The following is a 12,889-nucleotide window of genomic DNA, read 5'->3' as shown; positions in this document are numbered from 1 at the left end:
AGAAGTCCTTTTTGTTGTCTTTGGCATTGTTATACTGTCATAGGTTAGGTTGATCTGAAATTTTGCTCACTGTGGAGCATTCCTACTGACGATTGCTGTTGAACTGTCTGCCAGATTCTTTTATAATGAAGAGCTAAATCCTTTGAGTCCACAGTGGGGGAAAGCACATCAGAAACCTATGGCATTATATAGCTTCTTACATGGAGCATTCTTGACAACAATCTTAGAGTACTTATTTCCAAGAATTCTAGAAATTCAAGATGTCAGGCAAAATTTAGGAAAAGCCCTTCATGCAAGTGATAGCATAATCCACCCTTGACCCACCAATCTGAATCAGCTCTCTCAAGATACCTAGAATTCATTAGATGCTTTCTGAAAATGGATAGAAAGGGTATAAAAAGTTTGATTTATAAGCTAGCATGTTAGGTTAAACTTTAGAGAAAAGCTCACTAACCTTCCCTTCATGCTCCCCCTCCCCCTAATTCCTGGAGGTTGCATGTGCTTCTCATCCTGCCAGTGCACTGCATTTCTTGTTTTGCGATTACTTTTGTCTGTTGTCCCTCTGTCCTCAAAGATGATCACCGCACCTATGGCCCGAGGTGGGATGCAAATAAGACCACGGTTCCCGCCTACCACCGCTGTGTCTGCTACGCCGCCAAGCTCCATTCCTTTGGGCGGACAGCAAATGCCACAGGTATTTACTGAGTCAAAGCACATTGTGTCAGGAATTGTGCAAAGCATTCAATACGTGATTGTATAGTACTTGCTTTCAAGCAAGGGGAGGTTCACTTTTTCATCAAACAACTTACTTGCTGGTGTTATTCAGGGTATTGGGCTGTTTAGGTTTTTTATGGATCCTTTTTCATTTTAAGTAATAGGTTTTCTGAGAGCTTGGAATGTCAAATAAAGCATTTTTAGAGTGGCATAGATCTTTATTTTAACATTTAAAATGTTTCCATGTTCATAATTGATTTAAGTCTCAAATTAGAACTTTGTGGTTTCTGTTTAGCCTTTGTCCATGCTCCATGAGTGTGCATATTTGAGGGTGTTGCAAGTCAGTACTGCAGTGTACTGGCTGAATTGTGTCAGGGACCTTACTTATCATGTGTTCATGCTCTGTACAGGTGGTTCTTTCATCAGTAGAAAACTTGGCTCATTTCAGTTTGAGTAGCTTCTTGGCATGGTATCAGGGACCAAGAAAAACGGAGCTGTTCTTTTCTTTCACGGTTGTGTAGGAGGAACTGCCAGAAGGATTCCACTTGTGCCTGCATCAGAGAAGAACCTGTGTAGGCAGGCTGGCAGCACCTATCCAGCTGTTGCTGGAAGATGCATGAGGTCAGAGTACTGCATCTGCCTAGTGCAGGTCCGGATCTGCTAAATACCTCACAGTCATGTTTTGCAAGTAAAATGTGTCGTTTTGGGGGAGCAGGAATGGGGAGAACTAGAATGAAGTAGAACTGAATTCTTACCAGTAAGTCACAAAACTGCTCTCTGCTCTGCAGAAGTTTGCTGATCCCTACGTGATTGGTGTTGGTTTAAATACGTATCATATTATGATGGTGGAATAGTGTTCAACTGCATTTTTCTATCTGTTATTCACGAACATCATGCCTTGTTCTTCTAGATGCTAATTTTCAAATTTAATACCAGGTGCGGTTTTAGTTCTTAATACCGCTGTGTTTTGTTTATAGGTTTAATGAACGTTTCTTCACTCTTTGCATTTTTGTTTCCTTTGCAAGCTTGTCATGGGGCTGTGGAATGTCTGAAACTCTGCTTCCTAGTGCTGCTGTATCAAGTCTAGTAGGCACAGCCTTTTCTTCTCAGGAATTTGCTAAGATGGTAGATACAGTGACCAGAAAAATTCTGCAGACTGAGGCAAACACCTCTGTCGTTTCTGATTTTAGATGGATGGTCATTTCAGTCCAGGTCATTTTTTATATGTTAACTGAAATAAAACCCAGGCATAGCTGTTGAGTCAAAGGAGAATTTACTTCAAGCTTTATTATCTGTAGCAGTTTATATATACTGACAAAATCATCTCCCATATGAAATATTCACAATGTCTGATTTGGCGATGAGGCCTTCCGATAGATATTTAAGTGTTAGATTGGCTTATATTTAATATCTGAGTCATAACAGAAGACCTCTAGTTTAAGCATTCAGTGCCATAGGCTGATCTTTTAGTGCTGTCATGTCTGTGGTTATTGAGGAGCTTTGATTTCTGACACCAAGTGAATTGGTCATCAAGGAGTGCTCTCAGTAGCATGCCAAGGATTGTGAAAATGATATAGAAGACTGAACAACTAGAGAAGGCAGAAGAAGAAAGGACATTTCTTTGTGAACAGTGATTGGACTGAAAATGGCTCCTAAGCAGGTGGTAGGATGAGTGACTGAGTCATGGTTTAATGGTGGTGGGAAGCATGTTTTTAAAGGCAGTCTGACATGTCGTTTACTTGACAGCCCTGGATCAGCATGAACCTCTAGTGTTGTCTGCCAAAACATTTTATTCACGTTCTAGGTAGATTAGAAATTAGAAAAGTTGTCATTTATGCCTCTTAATTTTGTGAAGTGCTTAAATAATATTGTCTGTTGGATATAACTTCCCTGTCATCAGAGCCCTTGCAGCTGTTCACAATAGGAGTTAAGGGGTGTAGCATGTATCTGGTTATTAATTACTCATTTAAGAGTCTGTCATCTCCTTGACTACAGTATCAAAAGTCATTTAGACTTGGTGATAGGTAGCTCAGAGCATCTTTCTCTTTAGAAGAGGATCTTGGTATTGCACTGAAGAATCTTTTTCAACAAAAAGACCAGATGTGGTATCAATACTGTGTGTCTGTCTATTTTTACCCCATATGACAAAAATGTCAGTCTGTCATTTTTTTATTACAAGGCTCAGTTGATTCTGCATTAAGTTTTTGGTTTGGTTGGGACTTTTTTGCTATTATGCTCTTCTCAATCAAAAGAATATATTTACTGATATGGCATTGTATTCCACAGTCTCCTGGTCTTTTGAGTTGCCAGAGAATTAGAACTGACTTTTTTTTTTTTCCTTTTAGCTAAAGTTTGTTTGTGCCTGAATAGTTACCAAACACGAACTACAATCGATATTAGTGGCACTTTTTGAACAGCTAAGAGAATTTTCATAAACTGTATTTCAGTTGGCTCAAGAAACCTGCTGATCTTGAAATTTTAAAAGATTAAACTAACCTAATACTTAGCTTTTGCTTTAGCAATTAGATAACTAATGTGCTAATCCCAATCATTCTCCTGTATCTCTAGTGTCAAAAGCTTCAAGTTCTGTTTACAAATTTATTGCAGTCTGCAATAGTATGAACTTCCAATTTATTGTTGGCACAGAAATCTTCAGCAAACTGAAAATATAGGAAAAAAGGTAAAACTGAGTTAATATTAAAATAAAGCAAGGGATACTGGCCTGACTGGGAATATGGAAACCTGTATCTGAACTTATCTGAAGCTCTGCAGGGTTTCCATTTTGTCACGTAAAGCAGCATAATGGTGAACTTTAAACCCAGTTCGCAACAGAGTAGGCAAGGCTGTGCTTACTGACTTAACAATGAAACTGTAAGTACAGTAGTGTAAATGCTTTCTAGAGTTTTCCTTTAGACTAAAAGTGTTCATACTGTTCCTCATTATTACCCACCACTTCCTTGTTGCAGTCTCCTTTTCCTTGCTGTTAGCTTCTGCATATTGTACACTCTTGCTACTGGGAGCTTCTGAAAAACTCTCGTTAGCCTTATCTACTGAGTGCTGATCCTTGCCTGAGACTCAGCAAACTGGAGGTAGGCCTCATAGCTAAATTTACCTTTCAGCATGGTGTGTTCTAAACACTAAGAATAGCTTTGATTTAGTAGACATTAAGTGCAAACTTTTGTCATGTAAGCCTAAATATTGTTTGGGCAAGACTTTTAGGGCTTGGTGTCATAATCAGGTCACTGTAGAGTCGCAGAGTAAATTCACATTCAGTGGGCTGTAATAGCTGTCCATGAATATGCTTGTAGATGCAGAAACTCTCATCCTGCAGTGAAAAAAAGACATAGTTGTATACCTTTCATCTTCAACATACATAGGAAATACAAATGGTCAGTAACCCCATGGCTTAACTCTGGAGTTAAATGAGGAGCTAAATTAGTTTAATGGAGTTAAAGCTCCAGAGGGAAGTTTTTTTTGTCTTTTGGGTTTATTGGTGGTTTTGGTTTTTTAAGCCTTCTTTTTAGTGGGAGTCGGTTGGAAAGAGCATGCCCTAGAAGTTGAAATTTCATTAATCTTTATAATCTTAATCGATATCCTGCAAACAATGTAGAAATCTAAAGCTGAAAGCATCTTTAGATCTGTTCTATAGAAAAACATCTGAAATTATTATTAGCAAATTAACTGCTTTCAAAGAAAAGTAAGGGAGTAAGTTCAGAATTGCATACTTCTGAGTGCATGTTTTTGAAAATATTGCAATTTTGCTTAATATTAGACATTAGCCTTTGGTATTCTGAAACTAAGCTGGCTGAGAGCAAATTTATTGCAAGAAGGGAAGCTGTTTGCCTATGCATGTGCTTAAATGAGAAGGGGTAATGCAAAAAAAAATCTAATTCATTCTATGCTTATATGCACAGTAGATGCTGCATGTTCTTTTCTTTGCTTTTCTGCAACATTTGTAAATTAATGTGAAGGGACCTTGGTGTTGAAGTAGATACAAAAGCTTAAATCTGGCAAAAAAACCTAATGAAATCTTTCTCCTTCCTTCCTAAAACACAAGGATTTAAGTTTTCAGAAGTAATTTTATGTAACCAACTTGAGACACTTAAAAGGGGCCTGATTTTCAGGAAGTGATGAACCACTCAAAAGTGGTCTTAGTTTGACTTGATGAAAAATGGGTGCAGCATCCGTATGGGTAAGTTCTGAATCAATTGCTGTTTAATAGAATGTTAAATAGAATTGTAAAAAAATCAGGAAGTGCTTTTTGCAGTGTTCATCCTAGCTTCCTTCCAAACAGTGGTGAGATGTTTGGTATCTGTGGGAGGCAGACCATGCTTTTCAATCTTAGAAATGCTTTTCCAACTGTTGAGGAGACACACTGTTAAAGAATCCACCTCCTGTGAAAAACAGTAAGCACAGTCTCAGTATTTGTTGATTATGGAGAAAAGGAAGCTGATTTAAAACATCATTTCAGCCTCACTTGTTCTAGACATTACCTTCACAAACTCTCCTACAAAGATAATGGGGTTATTGAAGATTAAAAAAAAATAAAAATCATAGCATGTCAGGCTGCATTTGATTTTAAACTATGCTTTAATGGATGATAAACTGGTATCTTCAAGTTTAGTAGTTTTACATTTGCATCTAGCTAGGGATTGAGTTTTTTTTTTTTTTTTTTTTAGTGGAGTGTGACCTCTTGCATAGCTGTAATGTGATATTCCAAGTAAAGCATTTCCTGTCATATTCAGTGTGTCCATGTAAAAGTAGACCAGGCAATACTTACTTTTTAATGTTTAAATATCATGTCCTCTGGAAACAGTTGGATGATTTAGATGGGTATTTAACGAGCGACTGAAGGACAATGCCAAATTGCGGTGCCCATGAAGTGTCTGGGACTTGTGGATTTACTGGGACCTTTGCTTAAAAATGGTTTAGACTGAGGGAAACAGAATTGTTAATTCATAAAGGTGCTAATCAGTGACTTGCAGAATGGACACATGGGTTACTGAGTTACATACAATATATGGCCTCTGTGGGCTAATTCAGTTTATCTTTATAGGTGCTTATTTATAGCCTCAGGTCGTAAGAACTCTTCATGTGCCTTAAACAAAAATGATCACTGATATCTGCATTACTATACCATGCTCCTGGCCATGATACAGGGTTGGTTTTTTTTGTTGTTTTAAGTGATCAAGGGGAAGAATGTCCCTTGGAAGAAGGGTGAGAAGTTGCTCTGATTTGAGCATCATCTGGCTCTGGCACTTTAGAGTGTACAGAATAAACTTAGTTGTTACCTAGAGTTTGGTGCTGTTCTGGAAATGCTGTTCATCTTTTTGTCCTTCAGGCACACCTCATCATTCTCCAAAGGTCAGAAAGCTACTTCATTTTTTTTTTTCCACCCAGCCATGCAGTTTGGAGTGTTTCTATCTCCACCCAGATACTCAAAGCTGAATATTTAAACAAGATGTTGGTGGTTTGGCTTACTTAATTTTTTTTTTCTTCCTTCTTCCTAAAGAAAACCAGTTGGGAGGCTACAGTCAAGTCTGACAGACCTTTGAAGGCTGTAATTAAAATGTCAAAATAAGGAAGGTTTTTTATGGCTGTTAATTCTCAAGTTAGAACTGTCTTTTCTTCCTGCTCTTCTTTACTGTAGTTCTAATAAAGTACAGGTTTTTCAGATGGCACTTCTGACATTTTAATTGCAACATCATGGTTTGCAAAATGAAAAACAATTATTATACAGTTATTCAAATTATGTGCAGTTTTAATGGTTATTTCTAGTAAAGTTGATATGAAGTGCTGCCCTGAGAGCCTCAAGAGTGGTACAGGTGGGACTGTCATTGTGGGGGAGAACAGGAAACTAACACTTTCATTTCTTGTAGGCCTGAGGATACGCTTCTTTCCCTAGGTAAAGCCTTTTAGTTAGGTTCCCATCCTCTACACCCTTTTGTTGTTATTGATCTTACCTTTTTCCACATTTCAGGTCAGCCAGAACAATATTACCATGATGTCATCTCCATCTCCTGTGCAACAAGCTCAAACACCTCAGTCAATGCCTCCACCACCACAGCCGCAGCCATCTCCTCAGCCAGGCCAGCCAACTTCTCAGCCAAATTCAAATGTCAGGTGAGCTAGACTGCAACTTTTGAGGACCTTTGTCAGTGCCGTAAAGGTGAGGTTTTCAGAAGCATTCAATATGTCTTACTCTGTTTCCACTGAAGTGAATGAATTTTAGTATCAACTTCAGTGAGAGCACAGGTGGGATTGTGCCAAATACACTCTGAAAACACCCATTTTAAATAAAGAAGCTGTGTAGGAAATCCTCACCGAGTCTACTGGCAGAGCTGCAGTGCTATAACAATGCTTACTAAAAGCATATCTGCTCATAGGCTGATCATGATTCCTTGTCAGATTCTGGCAAGTTTGATTTTATGCTTATTTTTCAGCTCTGGCCCAGCTCCATCACCCAGCAGCTTTCTCCCCAGTCCATCGCCACAACCATCCCAGAGCCCAGCAGCGGCACGAACACCTCAGAACTTTAGTGTCCCATCCCCAGGTCCTTTAAATACTCCAGGTAAATGATCTGAGAACTATACTGCAGACCATGAGTTGGGGTATGTTTTGGTAACTGTGATAGTTCCCAGGAAACCTGTTACTGTTTGGCACGTTGTAAACTTTAAAGAGCTCTACAAAGCAGCCGGCATTGCAAGTAGTGAACATGTCACATGCACCACATAACACAACAACATGAATATCAAATCAAAATCAAGTGAAACCTCTTTTCTTGTCACTGAACTATGTAATAGGGTTTTCTAACTTCCCCAGTCTTTTGAAAAAAGAATGATACTTAATTTAATAGAGCAAGTTTATAGAGGCATAATGATTCCTTGGTTCTATGCAGGAAGGAACCCTTAGCAACAGCATGCAATTGTAAAGGAGGTAACCACTTAATCACAGGTGGCAGGCTGCTTTGCTCCAAAACACCTTCCTAGGTGTACTATGACATTTGCGCTCTTCTGTCTCCCAGATGTAATAAGCAGTTTGTGACACTGTGAATGGAAGTAACATAGTGGCTCCTTTTCATACCAGTGTTGTGTGCTCTGCAGTTTGGAAAGCAGTGACTTAAGGAAGACTGCAGCAAATTCAGTGTGTTGATTTAGTGTTTAATGCACAGAGTGAAGGCAAAATGAGGACCTAGAAAATGGGTATATGAAACTTTGGACCTTTTCAGAAAAAAATGTATCAAATGGGAATTGCTGTTCTGTCCACAGAACATGTTATTTCTACACAAAGACTAGAGGGTTGGATAAGCATTAAACTGTGGAGGGCATCCAATTGTGGATTTGGATATTTGACGTGAGCTACACTTTGGAGTGCCACATTTCAGATGTAGATTCTGAAATGTGAGAATGCTCTTCTGCAGTACCTTTTATCATCCCTGTGATGTGCAGTCTTTTACTTCTTGCCAGGAAATCCAAATTCTGTCATGAGTCCAGCCAGTTCTAGCCAGTCAGAGGAGCAACAGTATCTGGAGAAACTCAAACAGCTATCAAAATACATTGAGCCCCTCCGGAGGATGATCAATAAAATAGATAAAAATGAAGGTGAGGTTCCCTATATTTAGTCATGCATTTCTCTCTCTCAGCTATCTCTTCTGATGAAAGAAGCAATACCTTGCCTTTTGTGATGGTTTCTATTCCAGGGATTAAAAATGACAGTGAAAGTTAGTTGCTCTTTCTTGCCAATACCTGTAAAGATTTTACTGTGAAGAGTGGGTAAAATCCTCATCCTTAAATTCCCATCAGTTTTCCTTTACTTCTGATGTTTTTGAGACACACAGTGCTTATGCAATGGATATACTTATGATTAGATGAAAGATCTTTGATCCTCACTACTTTCTTCAGTGTTGGCTCATGTTTTCACTTTTAACAGTATACTGTATTTCTGTCTGCAAGTATGGAAGCTATTCTTGTAGTCAGTGTTTGTGTCTTTGATACTATTTCAGATAGGAAGAAGGACCTGAGTAAAATGAAGAGTCTCTTAGATATCCTGACTGACCCTTCAAAACGGTAACTCTTTTTCCTTTTGGCTGGACATCAGATTCCCCAGCTCTTCCAGAATCTGTTGTTCAGCATCCAGCCATATTGGCACTGAGGCTGTCTGTGGGGCTCAGATAGCAGAAGCGCTTCAGCCAAGGTGACTGTTTTGTGGTGATGAAATTTCTCCTTTTCTGCAGGTGCCCTCTGAAGACACTGCAGAAATGCGAAATTGCTCTGGAGAAGCTGAAAAATGATATGGCTGTGGTACGTAATTCTTTGCGCTAGCAAGAGATAAACGGTTAATTCCAAAAAGTCTTATGATTTGGCAAGATAATTTTTTGGATTTCCTGTTGCTCATACTGTTAAGACTTCGAGTAAGGTTGGACAAAATAAGAAAAAAGGAAAAAAATGGGCAAGCATTTACTTCATGTAAGTCACCTGTATATCTTTTAACTGAACTTTCAAATTCTTGTGCTTTGTGCAAAGACTTCAGTAATTCTTTCTGTGATCTTTTGCAGCTGATTTCAGAACAGACTTCTAAATGAAAGCTGCAGACAGCTTTTTTTCCTTTGGTTTTTTTTTTTTCTTTCTTAATGTTACTGTATGCAGTTTTGAGAATCCTTTGCATTTTGTGGATTGGAAGTTTACTGCTATAAAATTTTGCAGAATCAATACTAGAGATTTCTTTTTTGGTGATGATTCAAAGAAAAGGGGCTTCTCTTGTGTTTTAGCCTACTCCACCGCCTCCCCCAGTGCCCCCCACCAAACAGCAGTACTTGTGTCAGCCGCTTTTGGATGCTGTTTTGGCCAACATTCGTTCACCTGTCTTCAACCATTCCCTTTACCGCACATTTATGCCAGCTATGACTGCAATTCATGGACCACCAATCACGTATGTATCATTGACCTGCTGTTTGTCTTAAATGTTCATTATTTAAGGAAAAAATAATTATTTGTAGAAACTATTAAAAGAAAAAGATGGGTTTATGGACGGGTGTGAGTTCTATCTTTCCTTTTTACTCCTGTAAAATATTTGACAAATGCAGCGTTGGCATAAGATTTTAACCTAGTCCTTTTGTGGGCTGTATTTTACATAGGGCCCCAGTTGCTTCCCCTCGAAAAAGGAAATATGAGGAGGATGAAAGACAGACCATACCAAATGTCTTACAAGGGGAAGTTGCAAGATTAAATCCTAAATTCCTGGTGAACCTGGACCCTTCCCATTGCAGTAATAATGGCACAGTTCATCTCATATGCAAGCTAGGTAAGCAAGAAGAAACTAAAGGCTGAAATCAGAAAGAAGTGCTGAGCTTGATTGTAGAAATTTGAAGAGTTTTTTGCTAGCAGTTTTGAATCTTGCCAACCTGTGACTTCTGCACAAAGTCTGTACTTAACCAGATTCATAGCATAGACGTTCTATACAGCCTGCTTCAGGGTATACCTGGAGATGTCATTCACACTGATCCTTTCTTTGCACTGAATTTGCAATTGGTAATCTCATTTAGTGTCTAGAAGATTACTTGTTGCTAGCAACAATCTTGATTCCTGATTTGACCTACACTGACAAGTGAGAATTGTTCTGCCTCCAACAGCTAGGACAGAGCTAGAGAAATGTTGAGTTAATTTTTGGGAGGGTTTATTTTAATCTGTAGTAGTGATCACTGATAATGTGGTTCAACTGACAATGTTCAAGAAAGAAATTCGGATTGCATCTTTTTTTTCATCTCAGCTGAATGATCATAAAATGTTGTAGTCTATTAACTTGTTTTGCTCTTGTACACCAATGGGGAAAGTAGGTTCTTTCCTCCTACCCTTCGTTTGAGAAATCTGAACTGCTTTTGTCCTGAATATTAGTACATAAGGCACTTAATTTTCAAAAATGAGCTGTCTTACTTAGTGAAGTTTAGCTGATGAAATGGTGAGATTGGCAAGGTGCAGAAATGTGTAAGAGATGGAGCTATGTTTGCCAGGCTTATCGTCAAAGAATTCAGGAGCGTTGCTAAAATGAGCAATGAGATTTTACTGGAAGGCAAACAGAGATGTACAGCCTGGTTCCTCCTTGGGGTTCAGAGGCTAGAAACCAAGCTGAAATGGGCACAGAAAATCCCTCTGTCCAGCAAGGAGTGCTTTGTTCTGATGGGAAGTGTGTTTGCATTCTAGATGACAAGAATCTTCCAAATGTCCCACCACTACAGCTCAGCGTTCCAGCGGACTATCCAGATCAGAGCCCTCTGTGGATAAAAAATCCTAGACAGTATGGTATGAGGATGCTAGTGTGACATTTGTTGGGCATGTGTATGTGGTAGTAGTGGGGAAATGTGAACACCTAATATTACACTTCTCAAAATTATTACTTTTAAAATTTTATTTATTTTATTTTTATTATAACTCCATTTATCTGTTATCTTTTTCTTCCAGCAGCCAATCCCTTTTTGCAGTCGGTGTATCGGTACATGACTTCAAAACTATTGCAACTTCCAGACAAGCATTCAGTCACGGCACTCTTAAACACCTGGGCACAAAGTATTCGTCAGGCCTGCCTCTCTGCTGCATAACATCTCACTTTCTAAATTGTGAAGCAAGAAAGAAGATCTTGACAGCTGGCCTCTTCCACATGCCACTGGAAAATCACAGGCATTTTGGGGAGGGTACTTCAGAAGAAAGAAGCCTTATGTTGTTTTGTTTCTAGGTGTCAGGTTCATTAGAGAACCTGATGTTAGACTTAGCTTTCATGCTTTTTATCTTCCGCCTCTGTGGATTTTTGCCAGCATTTTCAAATATACAAAATGTGTATATATGGTTCTTGAGACTGTATTAGGATGAGTTTTTATTGTCTTCTTAGAGAAGAAATTATTTGTGGACTTCCGTCAGGGAGTCTGGTATAAGAGGGAGTAGGGAGAAAATGTCCTAATTTGCTTCAAAGTTTGCTCAGTGCCAGTATTCCTTTCACATTGTATGTTTTGTGACCTGATAATGCCCCACAAATAAATTAGCTGCAACTAGAATGTGCTTGCAAACTTCTCAGTGGTTGCAGGAATCTTTTTGCCTATTAGCTTTGCCCAGAGACAGGATAAATTGCAGCTTTTTAAGGTATCCCTCAAATATGTGAGATAAATCTGGATAATTATGCTTGGGGGTGGGTGTGGGTGTGGGGAAATAGAGCAAAGAAGTAATTTATAGCTTGTTTTAAACACTACTTTGTATAAACAGGTTTTGGTTAGCATGGACCACATGTTTCTCCAGAAGGGTGAGGTGATGAGAAAGAAGATATATTAATGTGCACACCGACTTCCTCTATAAAATCAGTAAATGTGTACGAAAAGGCGGGGGGAAAAAGCCCAACAGTATAAAGCCCTAGTAACACAAATCAATCCAGCAGGCTTGTAGCTACATTTCTTCTTTTACTAAGGGTCTCTCTGAGGCATCTGGCTTCCTTTGGGAGTTGATGCAGTTCAGTCACAATGCTTCTATGCTACATCAGTTTGTTTAAAAAGAAAAGGAAGAATAACAACATAGCTCAGGAGTAGAACTGACAACTAATATTTTGTGCCTTGAGCAATGATGGGCACTCATGTCAGTCATCAGCTGCCTTATTGTTGGGTACTTCTAATGAAAACATTTGCCATGAGTAACTCTTTAATTTAATGCATAATGTGATTGTTTTATTTTCCCCATGCTTATATTATAAGTTGCTCACTCAATTTCCTGGTGCAGAAGAATTTCAGATTTCAGATGTTCCCATTATATCCTTCTCCATTTCCCTGTATTGTGCAGCAAACCTTAAAGAGTAGCTGGGCTCTCTTACAGTAGTGTCAAGAAATTGCTATGACCTTCGTAAATCTGTGTGGTGTCATCGGTTTTAGGATGTTTTTAAGTGTGGGTACTTAGTAAGCACTGACTGAGGCAGCAGAATGCTATCAGTATTTTGTACATGAACTAATGCATTATCTGTTTGTTTCTATTGTAATAAATTTATTATTATTCCTGTGTTGGATGCTAACATTATACTGCTTTTCCCATGTTGATCCTTAGAAACCAGTTCTGTTGTGTCCATTGGATGATGGTTACTTTGTTCTATGGTAAGTGAAAGCTCATATGCTTTGAGTTAGGGGAGGTAGTCATAAATGGCTCTTCATCCC

At 38.8% G+C, this 12,889-nt stretch overlaps 1 protein-coding gene across 1 annotated transcript in view; it reads left to right on the top strand.

The window, feature by feature from the left end:
• MED15 (mediator complex subunit 15) overlaps positions 1–12,252 on the top strand; it is a 29,790-nt gene extending 17,538 nt beyond the window's left edge. The window contains exons 9-18 of the mRNA XM_010575316.1: positions 575–694; positions 6,695–6,837; positions 7,158–7,285; positions 8,181–8,315; positions 8,717–8,780; positions 8,948–9,014; positions 9,482–9,642; positions 9,848–10,014; positions 10,911–11,009; positions 11,169–12,252. Of these exons, the coding sequence (XP_010573618.1) occupies positions 575–694; positions 6,695–6,837; positions 7,158–7,285; positions 8,181–8,315; positions 8,717–8,780; positions 8,948–9,014; positions 9,482–9,642; positions 9,848–10,014; positions 10,911–11,009; positions 11,169–11,305 (1,221 nt within the window). The 3' untranslated portion in view covers positions 11,306–12,252. The remainder of the gene's footprint in view (positions 1–574; positions 695–6,694; positions 6,838–7,157; positions 7,286–8,180; positions 8,316–8,716; positions 8,781–8,947; positions 9,015–9,481; positions 9,643–9,847; positions 10,015–10,910; positions 11,010–11,168) is intronic.
• Positions 12,253–12,889: the final 637 nt, after the last annotated feature.

Source organism: Haliaeetus leucocephalus, unplaced genomic scaffold, assembly GCF_000737465.1.
Source record: "Haliaeetus leucocephalus isolate CR32 unplaced genomic scaffold, Haliaeetus_leucocephalus-4.0 Scaffold13, whole genome shotgun sequence".
Lineage (NCBI taxonomy): Eukaryota > Metazoa > Chordata > Aves > Accipitriformes > Accipitridae > Haliaeetus > Haliaeetus leucocephalus.
Note: the sequence above shows the minus strand (reverse complement) of the source record. Positions and strands in the feature narration are given on the sequence as shown.